Source organism: Plecotus auritus, assembly GCF_963455305.1.
Source record: "Plecotus auritus genome assembly, chromosome: 8".
NCBI lineage: Eukaryota > Metazoa > Chordata > Mammalia > Chiroptera > Vespertilionidae > Plecotus > Plecotus auritus.
Genome location: NC_137782.1, coordinates 60,909,472 through 60,932,927, shown reverse-complemented (window position 1 = coordinate 60,932,927; position 23,456 = coordinate 60,909,472). Strand labels below are relative to the sequence as shown.

The 23,456-nt window shown below is 39.1% G+C and overlaps 2 protein-coding genes across 6 annotated transcripts in view; both read right to left on the bottom strand.

Moving 5' to 3' along the window:
- Positions 1-23,364, bottom strand: part of CPNE1 (copine 1) — a 43,555-nt gene extending 20,191 nt beyond the window's left edge. The window contains exons 1-2 of one of the 4 annotated variants that reach the window (XM_080682904.1): positions 23,185-23,364; positions 17,799-17,883 (exon numbers count right to left, since the gene is read on the bottom strand). The gene's annotated coding sequence lies outside the window, so the exon portion shown is untranslated. Of the gene's footprint in view, positions 1-14,007; positions 14,145-17,798; positions 17,884-23,184 lie in introns of those variants that run through there. The other 3 variants (XM_080682903.1, XM_080682902.1, XM_080682905.1) reach the window with 3 other exon arrangements.
- RBM12 (RNA binding motif protein 12) lies at positions 9,030-23,266 on the bottom strand. 2 transcript variants are annotated; one of them, XM_080682901.1, is made up of 3 exons: positions 23,185-23,266; positions 17,799-17,851; positions 9,030-14,150 (listed from the first exon to the last, which is right to left on the bottom strand). In XM_080682901.1, exon 3 carries the CDS (start codon positions 14,126-14,128, stop codon positions 11,297-11,299), a length of 2,832 nt encoding a protein of 943 aa, XP_080539027.1. In that variant the 5' UTR covers positions 14,129-14,150; positions 17,799-17,851; positions 23,185-23,266; the 3' UTR covers positions 9,030-11,296. The 2 variants fall into 2 exon arrangements, with proteins under 2 accessions (XP_080539027.1, XP_080539026.1); XM_080682900.1 differs by having other exon boundaries at positions 17,799-17,883; positions 23,185-23,238.
- Positions 23,365-23,456: the final 92 nt, after the last annotated feature.

The window sequence follows — 23,456 nt, the reverse complement described above, 5'->3', positions numbered from 1 at the left end:
CCCCAGCCATGTGGATATGTTTACTCTCAATGACTGGTGAATGCACCCATTTACTAGACCTATTCAGTATAAATTTAAAATTAGAGTAATACATATACAAAAAACTTTTCTGTGAAATTAAGCTTTTCATACATACTTAATTTTAATTACACAAACGTGTCTATAAGTAAAAATAAACTAATGTGTCAATTTTAACATACGCATTCAGAAAACCTACTTTATTATATTATGGACTTTCGGCTTTAATGGAAACCCCGTTAACCAAATTAGTCTGTTTTATCCCGAGTTTACTGTACTCTCTTCCTATAAGATTGAAAAGACAAACTATGCCTACCACCACCATTCTTCCTTTCCTTCTCTGCTTACTAAAAGGTCATGGAGAGGGTAGACAAATTTTTTTTCATTCCTTCTTTTCCCTCTGTAACTCAGGGATTCCCCAGATTTAAATTCATAGCCCTCATAGGTCATCACAAACGGACAGTCCCCATAAGTCACAAACTGAACCAAATATGCAAATCCGTACTATAAAACAACACATTCTTGCCCTAGCTGGTTTGGCTCAGTGGATAGAGTTGTCAGCCTGCAGACTGAAGGGTCCTGGGTTCAATTCCAGTCAAGGACACATGCCCAGGTTGTGGTCTCGGTCCCTAGTATGGGGCGTGTGGGAGGCAGCCGATCAATGATTCTCTCATCATTGCTGTTTCTCTCTCTCTCTCCTTCTCCCTTCCTCTCTGAAATCAATAAAATATTTTTAAAAACCCCAACACATTCTTTATCCATACATATGACTAACAGCTACAAAAACTGGCTTATAGAGTATCAAGTGGGGGGGGGGGTCCGTCTGTAATACTTCCAACAATAAAGATAAATTTTTAAAAATTGTGTTTATAAATGAAGATTTTAAGCATTAATTTGGTTTAGATTCATTTAATATCTGCCATGCAGTATTTGGCAATAGTATAAAGCTTAAAATGTGCACCTTCACACAAAAAGTGAAGTGGGAAATATGATTAACTGTTTCCCATCCTGTTATATTCTGTGATGGTCAAATGGTTTGGAAACCACTGATCCAACTCCAATGTCCCCACAACACTTAACCCAAAGTTGAACAAATCCAATCTGTGTACAACTTTTCAAAGAGAACCTAGCTTGAGTAGAGAACTGGACACATGGAAGAAAGCAAACTGAGGAGGAACCCTCAGCTTCAAGTGATAGGACTGTATTGGAGTGGGAGTTTCTCTCTGCCCTATGACTCTGAATGTGCTTACACAAAGCCTCCACCAGACTACTTCAAAATAAACATTGGAGCACTAGAGCAGGTTCAAGACCCATGACAGGAAAATGCTGCCAGTGGCCTCCCACATGGTCCCACAAGAGCCAGGGAGAGGCAGGGAACAGTTGAGGGAGGGGTTCAGCCTAGAGTAATGCAGGCAGCCTATGACTGACTGACTGATCTCTCTTCACACCTTACTACCAACAAGATCTTTGGCAAGTTACTTTGTTCCTCTTGTGCCTGGATTTCCCCATCTATAAGTGGAGATAATAATAATGCCAACTTTACCAGGTTGTTGTGAGGATTAAATGAGGTCAACCTTGAAAAGTGGCCCTGACACAGTTAAGTGCCCAATGTGTTCTAACTGCTACACTTTTGGTGCTTATCAATGGACTACAGGCCCAGTGCACGAATTCATGCATGGATGAGGTCCCTAGGTCTGATTGGCGATCAGGGCCGATTGGGGCCTGCTGGCCGGGGTGAGGGACCATGGGAGGTTGGTCGCCAGTCCCCAAGGAGGGAGCCAGCCCTTGGCTCCCCGGGAAAGGGGCCATGTCTGCCACCACCCACCCCCGGTTTCCCGTCCCAGCCCGGGGCCCAAAGGCCCCGGCGGGGTCAGGAGAGGAGGCAACTGTTGCCAGGCCGGGCGCAGAAAGAACGGACACTGGATGCTGAGCTGCATCAGCGCCCTGCCACTGTGCCGTTTCCCGCCTCCCCCTCTCCTCCTTCCCTCTCATAGTGACTGGTCGACCAGTCGTTCTGGTCATTTGTTTGTAACGGTTGCTTAGGCTTTTATATATACAGATTCTTTTGTGGTATCTTGATCTACTTGTTGGTTCATGGGACACCCAGGAGGAATGTTTCTGGTCTACCTGCTCTAGAGAACCTAACTGAAGAAATGAAGACCCTCTTTCTCCAAAAGAGGAAATGAAGATCCTTCCTCCTTTTCTCTCTCCTAGTGAAATTCTCAAACTGCAATGTAGGACAGCTATCACTCAGAAAAAGCAGTAGAGCAAGTAGCAAGACCAAAATTTTGAGTTCCACTGACCTATCTCTCTTTAGTTTAAGTAAGGTTCAAATCACTAGATTTCCCAGGGGACAGGGGGAAGAGATTAATCAAAGAACTTATATGCATAGCCCATGGACACAGACAATAGGGTGGTGAAGGCCTGGGGGGTGGGGACTAGAAGGGGTTAGTAGGGGGGGAAAGGGGACATATGTAATACTTTCAACAATAAAGATTTAACTAAAGAAAAACAAATAGCCCTAGTTAGTTTGGCTCAGTGGATAGTGTAGTCCTGTGGACTAAAGGGTCCCAGGCTCAATTCTAGTCAAGGGCACATGCCTGGGTTATGGGCTCAATCCCCAGTAGGGGGGTGTGCAGGAGGCAGCTGGTCAATGATTCTCTCTCATCATTGATGTTGTCTGTCTCTCCCTTTCCCTTCCTCTCTGAAATCAATAAAAATATACTAAAAATAAATAATAGAATGGCTAAGTTCATACACCTTAAAACTGAATATAATGAGATTATCTAGCTTAATCCCATTTTATAGAACACCGAGGCCGAAGGAAATGCCTAGTCCTGGAAAAGCAGTAACTGATGAACCACAACCAGATTCCATGAGAATGTGATTTCTATATTGACTCGTTTTAGCAACAGCTCACACCTTGTAATCCATCCATTCTGAAATCCACCTGGTCACTAAAGAGCAGTGAGGCTCATGTGGCCTCTTCCAATGACCGATACTAAGTAGCCTTGCATACAGAAGGAAAATACCACACATTTGACTGCCAGGGCAGGAATGGAGGAATTGCTGGACTCCACATTTATAGGACTTTATCAAAGGAATAAACTTTAAAAAGCATGAATACAGCAAATAATAGTATTCACCTCAGGAAAATGTTATACCAAAAATTTCAAAGAACGTCTACAGGGCAGCCAATTTTTCTTTTAATGAGACCGCTGCCTCTCTGTTGCCTACAGTGTCTAAGACAACAGTACTAAACCACCTTCCTGAGCATCTATCTCTAAGGCAAGGGCAAGGGCATTAATGAAATGTATGTATTTCCAGTGTGCAATTTTGACCTATGGCACAGGAGCTGAGTGAATGAACAAAAGCAGCAGATCAGAGCCCTTTGAAAATAAACCTCTCTACTGTACATACTAGCTCTCTTCACTAGAATTCACTTGGGATACATGGAAGATCTTAAGATGGACTGCTCTTCAAAATTTGTATGTTAGGGAAGCCAAGTAACAAAAAAGGGAGGATTTTGACAATAAATAGACATACTTATTTGCTCACTTGCCATTTAGACATACCTATTTGCTCACTTGCCATTGTGGATGGGGTGTGAGATTCTAGTTCTGCTGCTTCTGGTGCAGGTTTAATAATTTTATCATATAAAACTGTCACCTAGTTAACCTCCAGTGTGGTCCATGAAAAAGGTAACTGAGACAAGTTCGCCAAAAACACTGCAAACATAGCAGGAGGGGGAAACATTCTAGGAGGAACAAAATTCAAATACTCAAAAGAAAGCAATAGCTAAGAGAGGCAACAGAAATAAAAGAGAAATTACAGGAAATAACTTTTTAAATATAAATATGTGCTAGAATATCTCCTAGCCACATCTGGCTATAGAGCACTTGAAATGTGCGTTAGTTCAAACCACTATGTGGTATTAAATACACATTGTATTTTGAAAACTTAGTACAAAAAAGGTTATATACTATCTCAATTTTATATGTTGAAAAGGTAACATTTCAGATCTAGTAGACTAAATATAGTATGAAAGTTAATTTCACTTGTCATTTAAAAAATATTTATTGGTTTTGAGAGAGACAGAAAGAGGGAGAGAGATGGACATGGAAACATTGATGTGAGAGTGAAACATCAATCGTCTGCCTCCTGCATGCCCCATTCTGGGGATCAAGCTGCAACCAGGCATGTGTCCTGATCAGGAATCAAACCAGAAAACTTTTGTGCACGGGACAATGCTCAACCAACTGAGCCACACCAGCCAGGGCTCTTTTGACATTCTAAATGTGGCTACTAGAAAAATTTAACTGACATCAAGTGACTCATTTCTATTGAACAGTGTTGCCTAACAGAAAACTCCAAAGATCAGACATGGAAATTTTTCTGTTGTTATTCCATACGGTAGGCTCTAGCTACTTGTGGCTATTTAAATTTAATAGTAGCTACTGTGGCCAATAATTACCATATTAGTGCATATAAGGACATTTCCATTGGAGAAAATTCTGTTGGACAATGCTGATCTAGAACAAGGACCACAAGATTGGCATTTCATACAAAAAAGCTAAAAATTCCGTATCAAACTGATCCAAAACTAGAGAGAAATAAACTTCAGGTAGTCAACTGCATATAAGTAGTTAAACTGATGGGGAAATTCTGAAGTATTTATGAATGTCTTACAGCATTTATAAAAAATGATTTTTGATAGCTATTCAAAAAGTTATTAAAAAGACTAAAGGTTCTATCCCTCTGCTAGGCCAGGACACTAGAACCAACCCCTTCCTGCCTGCTTACCCTGCTGAGACTACTCGGGCTGTGGGAACCTCAGGCTATGCTATTATACAGGACTTTAAAAGCTTCCAGGACAAACACTATTTTAGAGAGTGCCACTATGTTCCCTCACACTTTTCATCATTTCCTTTTACTAAATTAACATATTGCGCACCCCCCCCCCCCAAAAAAAACCCACCTTGGTTAGACATCATGCCTTCTCTCGGGTTACAAACAAGGCTCCCATTATACTTGTTTCTGTCTGACCATTTAGCAATTGGCCAGGAAAACCTTTATACAGTTCCTGTGAGACATAAGTGTATCTTATACATGCCTAGTGCAACCACACATTTATTTGTGTAACTCTAGATCTTAAAGTCTTTAAAAACAGGCATCTAATTTTACTTCCTTTTATACCACAGCATCTAAGTGCTAAGTGTACAACACTGCTCAAAACTTAATTAGCAAGGTTTACAGGTATGGCTGAGTGTATATCCATGTGAAATTGTCTTAAAAGCTGGGAGGCAATAGATGTTCCCAATTCCAACCTATCAATTCAATAGTCATAGAAGCAGAGGTAATTGGCAGTATCTACTTCAGTAGGAAGAGGAACATTAGTTTTCCCACTTTAGCCAGATCCATGGCAGAGAATCTTTTGGTCCCACAGATCCACACCACAGAAGGGAGTTATGTATAAAGAACATAACCCTCTGTATTGCAACCCATTGTGTGTGGGAGTGTAGTGGCATTAATTCACTTCCAAGTGGAAAAGGAAAAAGAAAATCAGCAACAGCACCATTTGGTATGACTTAAGACTCCTTTAAGTAGCTGAATTTCTTTAAGTTTTCCCATCTGTGAGGACTAACAAGTGACTTGTAGCACAAATGTGGTTGCTAATTTGATATACAGCACAAATGACTAACTGGGTAATCTTATTCACTCATCAGGAGTCCTGTGTAAACTCATGCCTCCTTCACTCCAATTAGGAAGCTAGGGCTACAAAGATAGCAGTGAGGGGGCTTCAATTTAAAGTAAAACTCATAATCCTGGTTACCAGCAGATTTACTATTTAAGTGGGTAAAAGGGGGAAACAGCCTGTTTTAATACAGGATAGCTCACTCCTGGGATGTGTTATGCTTATTCAACATATTTGACTCTGTCCATATTGAATTATGTTCTCTGCTGGTCATAGCTCTGTTTTCCCCCAAATAGTCACCTCTCCTTCTCTTAACATTAAACAGCAAGCTTCAGTTACTGATCAGGAAGAGACTTGAAACTATTAAATTTCTAAAGTCAGAGTCCAGATATCTGGAACAGCTGGGGCAGCAATTCCAGTGTTCTGCTGTGCCACTTAACCACTTCTCTACAACTGGTATTTGTTTAGTCTCTATGACCTACCATTTTTATTGGGAGAAGGCCCAAGCCTCAGGACAAAACTCAAGGAATATAGTTAATGCGATTTTCCGCAGCACTATTTCCTACCCTCAGATTTTTTAGAGTGCTGCCCTCTGTCTAGAATGCTTGCAGCAGCAGGTGGCTTTTTGCCCCTTCTGAACTCTTTAGGAGTAGAACAATATGCAGAACAGCAGTGCCACCTTAGTTGTTTGTTGCTAGTTATGTAGATCCAGAAAGAAGCCAAGTCTAGGATGCTTATGAGTCCTCTGGCACAAAGTAGCTCAAGGCAACAAGAATAAATCCAAGAACAGCAAAGAATTAACCTTTACATAAGCAGGCACCAATAAGAGTTGAACTTGCTTATGTTGTTGAACAGAAGGGTTTTCCCAGAAAAGTCCTACAGCATTAGAGAACTGTGCCACCACCAGAGTACTCTTTCCAGAACATTTTACAATAAGTGAATTGATCAGATTTTGTTATGAAAGATGACACTGAAATCAAACAATTTTTTAATTAAAAAGGATAGCCTTAAGTTTCCATTGAGTCATATCCCATAAAAGCTCTACTTTTGGGAAATAAGGAGAATAGTGGGGATGCACATAATTGATAAACTATTTCTTGCTACAAAATGTTGAAAAATGGACAGTGATAGAAGTGAATGATCTCACCTGAACAAGAAAAGGACTTATTAGCACACAGTTCACCTCTTTAAGATCAATAAAGGCCATTCCGGATCTCTGTAGCCAGCTGATTTCACTCTGTGATTTTTCAAATGCTTAGTTGAACCTTCATAATTTTAAAACAGCTCACCAACTACCCAGAGTTGTCCAGTCTATACCCTTCTAATACAATCTGGATATTCAAACTCAAATACAGGCTAAAATTCTTTCATGATAAAAGTAAAAGTTATATTTTTCAAGAGCTTTGGTTAAAAGAAATAGCTCACAAATTTCTCTGCAACTCCAAACCAGATTTTTTTTTTCTTTAAAGGACCTTGTGGAGCTTATGAAAACTTTTCATGTTTGTTTATTTCAGTAGAAGTTGAATAAACATGGAAGGGACAAAACCAGAGCATCAGTGTCAGAGAGCAGCAAGATTTTTGATTTCTCTCCTCGTTCCCACCTCAAATACACTAATGCAAAAAAACAAGTAAACAAGAAAGAAAAACAAAGCTTTTAAGGTATGTGCGACTGGCAATGTATTCTGAAGATTTCTTTTCCCATTTCCCAATCAGTTTTTTAAAAAGACAATTCACAGCCCACTTTAAGACTCTTGGGAAAAGGAGCATCTGGTTTCTTGTTGAGTCCACATAATGAACTGGGCTTGCTAGCAAAACACATATAATAAAAGTCTTAGAGGGTTAATACCACAGATTCAACCTAGAATCAGTTTCCTCCCTGCCGTTCCAGGTATCCTCTTCTTCCCATACTTCTGCATTAGTGGACAAGGATAAGCAACAACTGCTACCTCCAAGATCACCAAATCCACCTTTCCAAAGGCACAAAATATTTTCAGGTGTTAAAAAAACAACAACACGAAAACCTGATGGTATAGCTCATTAGAGTATCTTGTACAATTAACGCATTGAAAGCATCAGCCTGTTTTATTTTGTGACAAGTTTATTGAACAGTATCCAAGACTTCATTTATAAACAAAAACCCCTGCTGAATGATGCCAAGGCCATATTTGTTGGCAATTTTTGGCCATATTGGCAATGAGTCATTTTATTGTGTTTGGTTTCTGAAGTATGAACCACTATAGGACTTCCAGTAAAACTATTTAAGTGTAGTAGTTTGAGCAAGAGTGGTAATTTTAAAAGTGATCACTGCCAGAAATTCTTTCCAGAAGATTTGACTAACAACAATTTTCATATTTTCTTTACTTGCTTTTTAAATGTTCTTGAAACTAATGAGCAGATTTATTTTTAAATGTTGACCCACACCTGTACACAATGACAGAATTCAATAAAAGGGATTCTGAGTTTGATTAAGGATTTCATGCATCCTTATTTTTATCCAAGGTATTTCCACCCAGAATGTGTGTGCTTACTTCCATACACAGCACTAGATTTTTATCCAGTGGCTTAAAACTGACATGATTATGCTAAATATTACTCTCTGAAGTTTTAAATAAAATGTTTCCCAGTGGAAATATAAAGCAATTTCACTGTCATTGTATTGCTTTGGTAATTTGGAGCACAAAGCTAGAAACTACATTCCACTCAATAGTGTTGCATTTTTTTAAAAAGTCGCTAATAATTGCATATCCAAACTACAGTGTATATCCAAAACACGCCTCCAAATTTTGCTTTTGCTTGTGAACTAAATGTTTCACTAAAGTTTAGAAAAAGTTTACAAATTTGTTTACTTATAAAATAAAATACATTTTGTAGATTTCTCTAACCCTTTAAACTATTTAAAACAAACACACACACACACACACACACACACACACACACACCATCAGCTGGGGGGGGGGTGTAGAAAAAATATTAAAACTAATGGAAAAGATTCTCTTCCATTAATGTCAGTCACCAAAACAGACAATAAAATTTGCACATAAAATTGTAAATACGATGTTTACAAATGCACACAACTTTGAGCAAAGCTTTACAAATCCTTCATATCATACAAAGCAAATAAGAAAATGTAAATTATCACCCAAAACCTAGTCCGTATAAGAAAATGTGCAAAAAAGAGGTATAAATAGTTTCATAAAACATATTTTCAAGAATTTTTTAAAACTCAAACTCCAATGCCCAGCACAAGATGAACAGTATGCTTAGCAGTTACCACTATGTAATACGTAATAAGTCTCAGATACACAAAAATCAAGTTCCAAAGGGCAAAGCATTTAATTACATTTCACAACAAGAAAAGCACTGTTGTGATTCAACCAAATATGAAACAGTTCTCTCCAATTTCTACACAACCACTATTTTCTTAATTTATTTAATTTGATGAACAAAATCAAGTTTTCCTTTTCAGCATTTATCTGAGATGTAGAAATAACAAAATGGTTGCAATAAAGTATGTGAAATATTTAATAAGAATGTATGAACATATAACCAAAATAAATTGTGAAAAAAGATAAAAGACTTTCATCTTCAAACAACCCATTTTTCTAAAATAAAAATTGTCAGCTTTCCAGTGGGGAAAATAATCTGCAGTTGAAATCAAACTCCTATAATCAGTGCTGAAGTTTTTTGCACTCTGTCCTTGGAATGAGAAATGATTACGTAACAGAAAACTTAAATTGAACAGTATATACAAACATATTGCTTTTTTTTTTAATTGAGGAGGCAATATCTAGTTATCTGTCAAAGCAAATTTGTATTCGTGAATTATCAAGACCCACAACACAGCCATGTCTTTTTTGAAAGTCTAACCAATCCTTTCCCTAAACAAAAACCCTGTATTGTCAATCCTCTAAGACTGTAGTGATGACAGGCTTTCCAAATCTTCCACACAAATGAAACTGTTGCCACTCTTAACTCTAAATTACACGACGCGTGTATTTCAGTGTTCCACTGACTTGCAACACAAAAAAGGCACCCCACCCCTACATTCAGAAATACTTCTTTTAAAAGGCTGACCCCTTTGTAAGTACATTGATTTGTTAGGAAATGTTGAGGCTGTTTTAAACCAAGACAGAGGCCCATGTAAAAGACAAAATTTGTTTTTCATGATATCTCCCCAATCTCCCATTCCAACCATGTTTATTACGTGGCAGTTCTTTAGAATATTTTAACTAAGAAGGAAAGTAACCATAAATAGAGCCTTTGTGGCAGTGAACAAGACATTATAAGGCAAATGTTTTTCATGACAAGGACACTTATCGACCAGAACCCATGTGGTCATCCTGCCTTGGTATCCTGAATGCCAAAGAAAATAATATGAAAGGGCAAGGAGTCTCAATTCTCTCCCCTCTGGCAGCTGTATTTATATTCTGTATGAAGAATTTTTGTAAACAGGCTCCTGATCAAACTACTAGACCAAAAGCCTCCAAAAGTAACAGCATTAAATGCATATGAATCTACAAACCAGCTTATAGATTTTTTTCTTCTATAACACTATTGCTAACACAGCTAACAATTTCAACTTCAATTTAAAAAAACTAGATATAATAATTTTCTTTCTTATGAATGGACTCTGTGTTTAGTTATAGGCCAAAATTTCATAAATTTGGGAAAGAAATTGCCAGAACATTAGTCTATCACAGACTGGACTTCAAATCAGGAATCTTAAACAATGATTATAAAAGCAGTTTCTGGTTTTTGAAGCCATCCAAGCAACATGAATAATTTTTAAACTGACTGAACTAAAAGTTGGCAGTCAAACCAAAAAGGCTCTGGTAGGTGGAGAACTCCGTATTTTATTTTTGTGGCAAAGTCTTATTCCACAGTTTTAAGTGTGACATCAGAAATCAAAATTCAAGGTTATAGCACAAACCAAGTGTGGAGTTTTATATTAAAAAAAATATATAACAAAACAGTTCTGCTCATTTACAAATGAGTCGGTTAGGCAAACAAAGCAGCAACTTCAGAAGCAGGACTGTCTATACAGCAAGAACCCTCAAAAAGCAATAAAGGTACATACAGTGAATCTGTATACAGAGATTTTATTTAATTTTAAAAGAAAATAAAGACTTTAGACAAAGCTTTGATCCTATAACAAAGCAAATCTGTCCAGCTTTAAACCAAATTCCAAGAGTAACCAACTTCTATTTTTCAGCAGCTGGCACGAGCACCCTTAATGAGCTCTATTGACAATTCTATTTTCTTCATCCCATATGGTACAAAACAAAACCAATCTAGACTCCTTGATAAGCTTTATGTCGTCATTTGAGTTTTACAAATCGTTTCTCTAATGGTATGCCAAAATCATTTTTGTGTTCTCTCCAGTTTTACTATAACATACAGCAATGTTTATCCTGGTTGTGAGTCTTCTGTAAACAGTCAACCAATGCTCTATGTTATGAAAACCAATCTATATGCAATAGAAACAATCCACAGGTTCTAACCTGGAAAATACTAGGAAAACAATCTGGATGCATTAATCACAACACTATGAATATCTACCCTACAAAGAATTGATTTGAACAGCTATCCTAATACAAGTTTTACTTTCCTTGAGCCTATAGGTCTGTCATTCAAATCAATGACAGCAGCTGTGGCTTCATCGCGAGATTCAAAGGCCACCATGGCTTCTCCTGTGGGCATACCTTTTTCATTGTATTTTAAACAAACTGAGCCTGGGATCACTTGATAGCCATAAAAGAAATCTAAAATCTCATCAATAGACACAGTAAAGGGCATGTTCTGCACTTTAATTACTGTAGGTCCTGGTTTTCCAGAACTAGATCCAAAGCCAGGAGGACCACCAATATGGATTGGACCAGGACCAGGACCGGGCCCAGGCCCAAAGGCTGGTGGCCCACTCAAATGGCCAGGGGCATTTCCAAGACCCGGAGGGCCACTTCCAAAGCCTGGGGGACCACCTAAGCTACCAGGGCCATTTCCAAAATTCTGAGGACCCCCTCCAAATCCTGGCCCACTTAAATTGTTTGGTCCACCTCCAAAACCTGGAACATCCAGTCCCAGACCAGGCAAACCACTATTTCCAACTGAAGGCATACCAGGCCTAACATCACCAAAGGCTCCTCCTAATCCTGGAGGAGGCAGTGGTGGCCCAAAGGCATTTGGCCCACCGAAATTACCAGGAAAATTAAATGGAGGCCCATTACTGGCCTCCTTAGATCCTACAGTCAGGAAGGCATGCTCTTCACCTCCTGCACTAGGCATTCCCGCATTGGGCATCCCCACATTGGGCATTCCCGCATTGGGCATTCCCACATTGGGCATTCCCACATTGGGCATTCCAGCACTAGGCATTCCAGCACTAGGCATTCCGGCACTGGGCATTGCAGCATTGGGCATTCCTGCATTGGGCATTCCGGCACTAGGCACTCCAGCATTGGGGATTCCTGGAACTGCAGGATTACCTGGCACAGGCATCTTTAACCCCTTTTTTCCTTGGGCAGGGGGATTTTTCTCAATCTCTCTCATATCTTCTAGAGTAACTACATGAACAAAAGCTTCTCGCCCATTAAGTTTTTTACGGTGCAAGCGTTCAGACTTACGTGCATCATCTTCATTTTTAAACTGAACCAATGCCTGTCCTAGACCTTGCCCATTGCTATCAACAAGAACATGGACAGCATTTTCATCCACTGGGATTCCTTCTAGGAACTGAAGAACATCCATCTTGGTAATGCTGAATGGAATATTTGTTATGTGAGCACAGACTTTGGTAGAGCTGACATCCCCCTCCGGATTTAACATCATTTCTCTCTGGTCATAATTGAAGTTCTGTAGTCTTTTCCTAATCATATCTATCTTTTCTAGCATACCTTTCTTAGTAATTGGATGAACCTGAATAAAGCGATTGCCCATGTATTGTTTATGACGACAGAGAGCAGCCTTATAGTCAGCCTCATTCCTGAACTCCACAAAGCCTTCACCCGTTGCTTTCCCATTGGGTCCATAAGCAATATAAATACTATCTTCCACAATATCCAACTTTTTAAAAAAATCAATGACATGTTTGTTTTCAGCTTCAAATGGTAGCCCTTTCAAGTAAACACAAAAACCAGCCTCATGTGGTGATCTTGACCTTGACCTTTTCTGCCCACTGGGCGATTTTGACCTGGGAAGTGTCTGAGGAGGGGGATGGGTTTGTCCAGAGGGTCCTATACTTTGCTTAAAAGTGATATGGCCTCCAGCAGCTACCCACTGTCTCTCTGTTGCAGGACTAACTTCCACATAACGTTGTATCATCAGCATCCTGTTTCGTTTCAAGGCTTCAAATGTATCTTGAGGGGAGAGAAACTTAACCAATCCATTCCCATTATTTCGACCTACATGATCTTTCAATAAATGCACTGCATCAACACGAAGCCCATGAAAAAAATCTCTGACATCATTTTCCATTGCAGAAAAGGGCATTCCATGCACACTGACATACAGATCATCAGGGTTGATGGGAAGTGGTTTCACACTGCTTTGAGAATTCATCTGGATAGGGTTAACAGGATTCAATGGACCCAGAAACACGGGGTTCAGGTTATTGTTCAGATTCATAGGTGCTCCAGAGCCATTCATTCCAGCAGGCAGAGGTGCCACAGGTGGTGGGTTCAAGGGCGGCATGCCCGACATGGGTGGCAGTGGAGTCAGGGGTGGCACAGAAGGGACTGGGGGAATTGGGGGCACTGGAGGCACAGGAGGCAATGTAGGTACTGGAGGAGGAACTGGTATTGGGGGAATGGATGGCATTGGTGGCAAAGATGGCATCGCTGGGATTGGAGGAATTGGTGGTGGTGGGACTGTGTTCATTGGAGAGGCTGTGCTCGAAATGGTTGAGCTAAACGTTGGGCTCCCAAATGAAGTCCCCATATTTGGAGGAGCCGTTCCTATGCTGGCTGTGGAAAATGTCTGTATGTTTTTGTTGCTTTCATGAACAGAAGTGGTAGCAGTAACTACACTGGGTGAAGGATTATTAAAGTTGGGTACTGTTGTAGGCAAGTTAACCCTGCCACTCATTCCTGAGCTAGGTGGTGGTCCTGATCTACTAGCATTTGCTGGTGGTATATCTAAGTTGGCAGTTTCAAAACGCCTACGACTCAGTTCAATCATATTCTGCATTTCCGTTTTACTACTCAACAACAGTGTTACTTTTGACCCTTTAATTGTACCACCTGTGCGCATCATACCAAGCCTTGCATCTTCATCAGTGGCAAAAACGATGAAAGCCTCACCCAGTTCACCCCCTACAATATGCACGCCCCCATCAGGAATGGTCAATCCAGAGAAGAAGTGGCGAATGTCCATGGTCCCCGCCACAATTGGGAGACCTTGCAAACGGATGACCACAGCCATGCTGCGCTGAAACCACACACACCTGCAGATGAGAAAAGGCAACGGCCAGGTCAGACTCCTGTTTATCACACCAAGTTTTTAGCTACAAGAATGACCAGCTACCACATTAGGCCCTCAAATAATCCCTCAAACTATCACAAGCAATATCGTTTTTTAAAATTTGAATATTCTAAAAACTGAGTTTCATGTACCATTTACAATGTAAAACCTAGACAATTTCAACTTCCAAAAGGAATTAATTCTGGAAACAATTAGAAGTTCAGCCCCAAGACTCAAAATTTCAGGAAAAAAACAACCACAGGACAGTAAATCACCAATTACATCATTCAGACCATGATTAAATAAGACTTAAGATTTAAAAGAAATGTCAAATCAGGAAACAAATTCAATAATCTATAGGGGAAAAATATCCAAAGGATCCATCAAAGTTAATATTTAAAACTGGCTTAGCATCTTCCTTATAAACCTGACAACTTCACAGAATTATGTGTCATTTTATGTAGCTCAGTCTAAAATCCAACAAAAAGAGAAAACTAATTAATTAAAAATAATATTCAACGTTAGTTTCAAATCTCAAATGAGAACAGACTCCATTTTTCACCCCTATAATTCTTCAATCTTCCTGCAGCTTTATTTATTAAAGAAGACTACATATAAAATTATTTATTACAAACAAGGCTAATACATGCTAAGAATCCTAAAGAAATACTGAATAAAATAGCCAAAATCTTAGTTACCTATATTCACATCAAAAAGTACAACCTGGTTACAGTACCATTCATCATGGCTATTTTAATTAAAATTCAGGTCCAATGACTCATTCCCAAACCTTCCGTTAAAAAAATGTTTTGTTTTTCTCATAAGGAAGAGCTGATAATGGAAAAGAGGTATTTTTTGTTTTAGAACAACTAGGGTATGAACTTTAGTCAGTGACTGTTTAGTCTCTGGCCCAACATAACTCCTGTGAAATTTCTGGGTTCTCACTGATCTCCTTAGATAATGTCTAATAAAACAAAGTTTGATCTAATTCTCACCCTGCCAGGTATGGTTCAATTGGTTGGGCATTGACCCATACACCAAAAGGTTGCCTGTTTGATTCCCAGTCAGGGCACATGCCAGGTTTCGGGTTCCATACCCCAGTAGGGGGCATGCAGGAGGTAGATGATGGATGTTTCTCTCTCACACATCAATGTTTCTTGCTTCTTCTCTCTCTAAAAATCAATTTAAAATTTTTTTTTCAAAAACTTTCTCCTAGCCCTGACCGGTTTGGCTCAGTGGATAGAGCATCAGCCTGCGGACTGAAGGGTCCCGGGTTTGATTCCGGTCAAGGGCATGTACCTTGGTTGCAGGCACATCCCCAGTGGGGGGTGTGCAGGAGGCAGCAGATAGATGTTTCTCTCTCATGGATGTTTCTAACTCTCTATCCCTCTCTCTTCCTTCCTCTCTGTAAAAAAACAATAAAATATATTAAAAAAAAAAAACTTTCTCCTAGATTCAAGCAAAATTTCAGTATTTCAGTTCTTACGGCTTATAAGAATAAATACCAATGGCAGGTCTTTGTAAAGCGACACACAACAAATTATTGGCACTGGAAAAATATTAATTTGAACTTTATGTCCTCAACAACGTAGGGTGTTGCCCAAGCCATCTTAAAAATCAACCTTTAAATATAAACCTGACTCAGTGGATAGAGGGTCAACCTGTGGACCAAAGGGTCCCGGACTTGATTCTGGTCAAAGGCATGTACCTTGGTTGCGGCTCCTCCCCAGCCCAGGCCTTGGTTGGGCGTGTGTAGGAGGCAACCAGTCGATGTGTTTCTCTCAGATCCATGTTTCTCTCTGTCTTTCCCTCTCTCTAAAAAGATCAATGGAAAAATATCCTCGGGTGAGGATAAACAAAAATATATATATATGAACCTATTAAACAGGCTCTGTGATCTCAGGGAAATCATAAAATATTTGAACTTTGGTTTTATCTTCTCAAATGAGAGCATTAGAAGAGCAAAGTTTCCTGTTGCAAACTCTAAAAACTCGACAACTCGCCCTAGCTGGTTTGGCTCAGCGGATAAATCATTGGCCTGTGGACTGAAGGGTCCTGGATTCAATTTCAGTCAAGAGCACGTGCCCAGGTTGCAGACTCCATCCCCAGTGTGGGGCATGCAGTGCAGGAGGCAGCCAATCAATGATTCTCTCTCATCATTGATGTTTCTATCTCTCTCTCCCTTCCTCGCTGAAATCAATAAAAATATATTTAAAAAATAAAATAAAAACTCCACAACTCTATGAAAGCAGTTTTTCAATGTCAAATATTATATGAATATTAACTGAATGCAAAAAAAATCTGTAATTATAGCTCAATATTACGACTGCTGTACTGAAAGGATATTGTTTGGCTCTGACAGTACACACACACACACACACACACACACCACACACACACACACCCCACACACACCCCACACACACACACCACACACACCACACACACACACACACACACACCCCTTCAAATTTAATCCTGAAAGGTGGACTAGCAAAGGGAAAATCCTCTTGTGAGACCATTATAAAACACCAGAAACTGGCGGAGGGGGAAGTTTTTATAACTGGTCTGCAAGAGTCGACAAGAAATATACTAAAAAACAATCACACCAAGAGACTCTTTTCTCCTTATTTACTACTTAGCTGTCTCTATCAGGAAGTTCATTAAGAAGCTTCCAAGTCATTACATTCCTGACTCTACAATATTGGCTATATGCAAGCAAAACTGAGACAGCATTCCTGTCCAACTTCAAAAAATGCTTTATCATTTAATTACTATTTACGGAGGAAGCATCATCGGTATTCTATGTATCCAAAACAACTTGAGAGAGAGATGTTAGTTTGCATTGGGGCAATAAAAATGGGGACTTGATATGGTCCCAAGGACATAAGAATTGAACACAGGGTTAAAGTGACATACACAGAAAGTCTTCAAACCATTTGCTGCTAAGTCAAGGAATTTAGTTAAACTCTGTACAAGGTACACATGAAAACATGATATTCAACATCTACCCAGATTACCAGCTAGAAAAGGGCTGAGGACTAAATCAAAGTAGAGCACAAGATTTTTTCATAAAGCCATGTAGGAAACATTTTTAGGTCTGAAAAATATGAAATAAGATGTGCTATTCTGCCTCTAAGTACCTATTTGACAGATATACTAGTATCATTTCAAACTATCTGGAGCCTACCTTGGTTATTTAATAAGAGGGTTAGATTCCAATTACTGAGGTTCCATTAAAGTAAAAATGTGTATTCTAAAACATATGACCCATTATCTGTGCCTATACTTCTAAGAAATATTTTAAAAACCATACCAGTAACAAGCACCTGTATTTGTAATTAGTCTACATGTTACTGAGTGGGGAAAAAGCAGCTACTTACTGCCTAATTAGGAATTCAGCAGGAGAAATAAATCCCTATAAAACTGACTCCCAAAGGAAGAAATAACTGTTCCTCCATCATGGTACCCAATCCATCCCACCCCATCCCTATCTTGTTTTATCTTTTAGATAAGCTTGTTTAAAAAAACCACAAAAAACCACAATTTACTACACATATTTTCTTGTTACTTAATAAGCTATCTCATTTTATTTTGTATAAAAGCAAACCCTCTATTCAAAATCTCTTACCTGATAAAACAAGAGATGTATTTTCTTAACAAGAAGTAGAGGCCATGTCAATCCTGTGGGCAACCAATTAAAACCAACTTTTAGACTGCAATAGAGAATAAACGGAGGCAAAAATCAATGCAGGAAACACAAAACACGCACAGGCCACACTGAACTGTACATTACCAAGGTAAATCTGAAACCAGAGTACTTCATTAGAATGTATATAAAAAGAAGGAGGAGGAGGAGACGAAGAAAAAGACATATACCAAAATTCTATACGTGCTTATTACTCAGTATTGCTTTCAAATTAGAGCATTTCTCAAAACATTATATATTTATATACATCAAGAATGTGTCACAAATTAGCCCAAGAATTAAAAACTAAAAGTCATAAAACTCTCAGCATCACAGCAGGTAAGTGCTTTTGTCACCTGATGTTAAAGCAGTCCAGAAAATTCCCTAACACAAGTCCAACTACAAACTATTTTCTCAGGTTCTCACCAACTTTTTTATGAAAAAGCACAATAACAAGTTCGTACAATAACAGTTCCAGGACAATCAATTCAAGGGTACGGATGAAAATTATTGCAATAACTCTTTCAGTGTATTTTCTTTTGCACCAAAACAGCATCAAACATCAAAAATATAGAGACAGATCTGGCTATAAGAACTAATTCCTAGTTAAAACCACTGGGGTTCAAAATATTAAGGAAAAGTGCTTTTTCTTTTAACACAGTAACAGTCCCAAGAAACTTATTTTTAAAAATCCCTAAAAACACCTGGCATATTAAGAATACTTCCCAAAGTAAAAACAGATCACTCATCTTTCACTGGAATTTTTCCCAAATTGGTGAAGTAATGAACAATTCACAAGCAATATAAATGACCAAATGATTGGACAACTAGACTCAAAAGGTCATTTTTAATTCAAATAAAGTACAAGAATTGTCACTGTCGGGTATTAAGATTACTATTACAATGATGCTCATTTTAAACTACTATCTTTCAAGATCAAGATACCATCAGTGAACTTAATATCACAAAAAGCAAAACATTTAAAAATGTTAGTGTTACTCCCAACTTTTCTAAAGGACAAGCTAAACATCTTCTAACTACTCAAATTACTCAAGAACAGTGAGATTGAGATTGTTTTGCCACCAAAAGCTATGCAAATATCTTATAAACAATGCCTTCAAAAGCCAGAGCATTGTATTAATCTTTTATATTGTATAAATTGATCCTAATGAAGTCTAAAGAGTTTTCAAACTCTTCATTTAAACAAGCCACAAAGGGAAATGTGAAACAGAAAAAAGCTTGCTTTACATGAAGGCTATGAGCCAAAGAACCAGTGTAATTTTCTAAATAAGCACTTGTGATAAACAAATGATCTACTGGAGATAATAATTAAAAAGATGTGTGGGCCCAGGACATGTGCCCTATGGGTAAGGGAAACAGATTCCTTTGTCTCTTCCTTTCCAGACCTGAGAAAGCATCTTATGTCCATCTGGAAAGGAACATACCAGGTTTATTCCCAGAAATATTTACAGAATTGCCAGAAATAACTGTAAAAAGGAGAAAACATCTCATTCCACAAGAAAAAGTTCCAAGGCTCAGGTGAACTTGTCAAACGCCTAGTTCAAGATTTATGTGTTCAATATAAAGTGCAAAATCAATTTTTTTTTTAAAAAGGATAAAACAAAAATAAATAAAAAACAAAATCAATCTAGACAGAAATTTGTGAATTTCAGCAAAGGGGAAAGTCCATCTCATCCCATACCAAAGAAAAGTACACAAAAGTTCAGGCCAGAAGCCAGAATTTCACTACTCTCGCTGTTACACTTCCACCTTCAAATAGGCAAGGTATATAAACTGAGAACTAAAGTACTTTTGCTTTCTACACCTCACTTTGTAAAGAACACAGTAATTTAATAAAGGCATCACTGTTTTCCAGGAAGCCTACTCATTCCTGTGTTCTAAATGTCAGCCAGCAACCGAATGCAGGATATCAAGATGAAAAATCCACTCCAATCACCTTAAACTTTGGTTAATTTTAGCAGGATAAGACTGAAACAATTATATGCAAATACATTTTTTACCTATGCCTAGAGCATAAGTGTAGGGAAGGAGAAAATGGGCCTGATCTACCATTAAGCCCACTGTTACATTTCAGATCTAAAGCTTATTTTAGGTCAGGCCTGTGTTGCTCAGTGGTTGAGCATCGACCTATGAACCAGGAGGTCACAGTTCAATTTCCAGTCAGGGCATATACCAGGTTACAGGCTCAATCTCCAGTGGGGGACGTGCAGGAGGCAGCTAATCAGTGATTCTCATCATTGATGTTGCTATCCCTCTCTCCCTCAGTCCCTTTCTCTCTGAAATCAATAAAAATATATATATTTTTTTAATAAAGAAAGAAGCTTTAGTAAATTTTTCCACTTTATGTTAAAGAATTAGTCTTAACAGTGGTCATGCTTCAGTTTTACAAATACCACATACATAAATGCACAAGTTACAAATATCTGCTACAGAAATTATTATGACAGGGCAGATTTTCTTATTTACTTACTAGTCATTCCAATCACCTGGAATTTCAGAATAAAATGTCTGACAACAATCCTCTTTTATCAGGAAGCCAAAGCACAAACTTAACCATTTTCACTCTTCATCTGGTAATAGACATCTAAAAGTGAATTTTAACTTTCTTCAACAATCTTTAAACAACAAGAACCAGAGTATAGCAGAGCTAAGTTCTTCAGATTTAAAAGAAATAAAAACCAGTACCGCTCAAATGTTCACCTCAGAGATAAGCAACAGAGAACCAATCATAATGTGCATAACACTATAAGCAGCATAATCAAATTATGATAGTCATTACCAAAAAAGAAAACACACCCAACCAAACAAAAAAATACAGCTTCATCCACTTGATTTTGTTCCCATCCTCAAATGGATCACATTTCAGATTCTGGGATCAGTCTTAATGAAACAATTCTGATACTGAGGGAGATATATCATCCCTTTGATAGCACACTTTCCCATTAGCCTTCAGTCAGTATTCAAAGGCAGCATATCAAGACATTTCTAAATAAGATATTTATTCCTCCTGCAAAAAGACTATAACATTAAATTTTTCAATACCCCCCAAATGCCAACAAAAATGTTCATTATCTTACTAGATTTAAATTTCAAAGTAACAATATTATTTCTAACCTAGCAGACCTCATTCACCCTCACTATTGGTATTAAGATGTTAAAAGCTGCCTTTAAATTTAACTAACTAAACTCTGCAAACCAAAAGGTATATGTGTGGTGATAGTAAAATCAGTTAACTATAAATTAGATGAAGTTATTTTTCTGCACAGTTGACCTAAAACATTTAGCAATATTCATTTATCCCATGGACATTTATTAAGTACGTTTTGGGGAGGGATATCTAAAATCATCTTCTGTGCAACTACTACTGACACTTAGAAGTTCTTCCTCTAACATCCACAAAAAATATTCACCTAAACTGAATGATGGAGTGGGTCTTTACAAAATGGAATAAAAACAGTATGAAATTGTCTCTGGATTTCAACTCCTAGAACACACTGGCCCACAAAATCAAGTTTATATCTAAAAATTGTACCAAGAGCCCCCAAATTCTCAATATGCAACAATCAAAACATTTGGCATGTCAAATAAAGTGAAAGCCTGAAGTATACTGCAATTAGCACATAACAATGTTCCAAGTAACTACCACAATGGTTTCTCAAGTTTCACATTTTCACCTAACAGATATGAACGTAAGAAAAATTGAAATTATGCATTACAACCCATAAACAACATTATCAAATATTTGATCGAGCATATAAAGGTGATATAAAAATGCATTCCGTTTTGTTCAAAATAAAATTCCAGCAATATAAGCACATCCTCTACTTTTATATAAACACACTAAACATTTCATTTTCTTCATAAAATTATTTTAACCACTTGTAACAGTTCTTCCCAACTTCTTTTTAATATTCTTGGAAAATACCTTAACATAATTACTTTCCACAACGTCCAGAAATTCTTCATTCTATCAAAGCTACCAAATTTCAAAATCAAGTACAACCAGTCTTGTATTATATTTCTATAATTAAAACAAAGTAAGATCGACCTATATGTCCAGACTTGTAGAATTTTTCTCAACTGAAAATGCTCTGAAACGCATTAACAATATAAACTATACACCAAAGTCCAAGGCAATTCATGTTCCTAATACTGCATTTGCCAAAAAACGGCACCACTTTAAACCAAACAAGGAGCTCTAAGAGAAATACTTCCGTCACATGTCTCCCCAACAAAATTTCAATTTTTTTCCAGTTATACTGAATACCACCACCCTAATCTTGAATAATACAGAATGGTTCCTGCCAACTACCCCAATTTACATCAGGTCATCTCTGGGACTCCTGGACTAAAGGAGGATTTTAGAGTCCAAAAATCTCTCCTACAGAGCCTGCAACTCTCAGTATACAACAACCCCCGGCATATGGCTTAGCGCCGAATAACCCAGAATAACCCTCACCCAAGACCCTCAGATTTTTCACGATAAAGCACACTTTGGTGGCACACATAAAGCCCATACAATTACAATCTAGCAAGTTAAGCGTCACTAACCCGTAGATCTTGAATGCTCCTCCCACCCATTTCACGTGGCTGCAAAGCAGCACGACCAGCCTTCACCAAAGAAAATTCACTCTCCATCAAAAGCACCCTCTTTCCATATCTCACTGGACCTTCAGTGCTAGAGGCTCGCCAAAGGGATACCCTCAAGGGTAAGCCCCGCCCCAACGTTGGGCTTTGGAAGCATTTCAACTGCAACCCCCTCCACCACGAGGCCACGAAAAGGGCCAGTTCAGAAACTTCTTTCCTAGACTCCGAGGAAAGGACCGACTACAGCTTCCTCCCCACAGGTGTGTCCTTATAGTCCCTTTTTCTGATAAGCCACCGGGCCTCCTTTCCACTTCGGGTGGAGGGAGTGTCCTCACCATGATTAGCTCCTCACTTCGGAGCCCAGAAATGTAGTTATAATCTCTGCCCCCTTTGGGGGCATGGAAAACCTTGCTCACGCAGGATGTAGGTATGCTTTCACTGCCGCTGGGCCACCCAACTCTGGCCCCCCTCTCAGACCACAGGGCGTCCTCCCTACAGCCTCGTCTCCCCTTCAGGAAGCAGACTCATCGTCTCTGGCATCCTTCTGGAATACTCTCAGAATTCAGAGGTGCAAGTGGCGGCCAGCAGTCATACCCGACCCTTTTGTGTGGGGCGCCCGCTGCGGCGGGCTCCGAGGCCTCCGAAGGCCCCGCCCCGGGCCACCAAGGGGCGGCTCGAGCCCCGCACAGCCCCGCCAGTTCCGGGGCTGCGGGAGTCTTACCGGGGAGAACTGCGCGGCACCCGAACCCAGAGCCGAGTTACTCCCCAAGAGAGTGCCTCCGCCCACGGCCGACTGCCCCTACGCGAACGGCTTTCCGGAGCCTACAGCAGCCACCACCTCCTTCGCCGCTTCACAAAATGGCCGCCAGCCCGCTCCGCAGGTCCGCGTTCCAGAAGGGGCGGGATTGTGTAGTTGACGTCACGGGCGAGACGGCGCAAGCGCACTGACGTTTCCGGGCTATCTCCCGGAAGTTGCCCCAGTTTGTGGTGAAA

What these genes read in the sequence shown, in the direction of transcription:
- RBM12 (XM_080682901.1), bottom strand. Translation starts at nt 14,128, where the DNA reads ATGGCTGTGGTCATCCGTTTGCAAGGTCTCCCAATTGTGGCGGGGACC.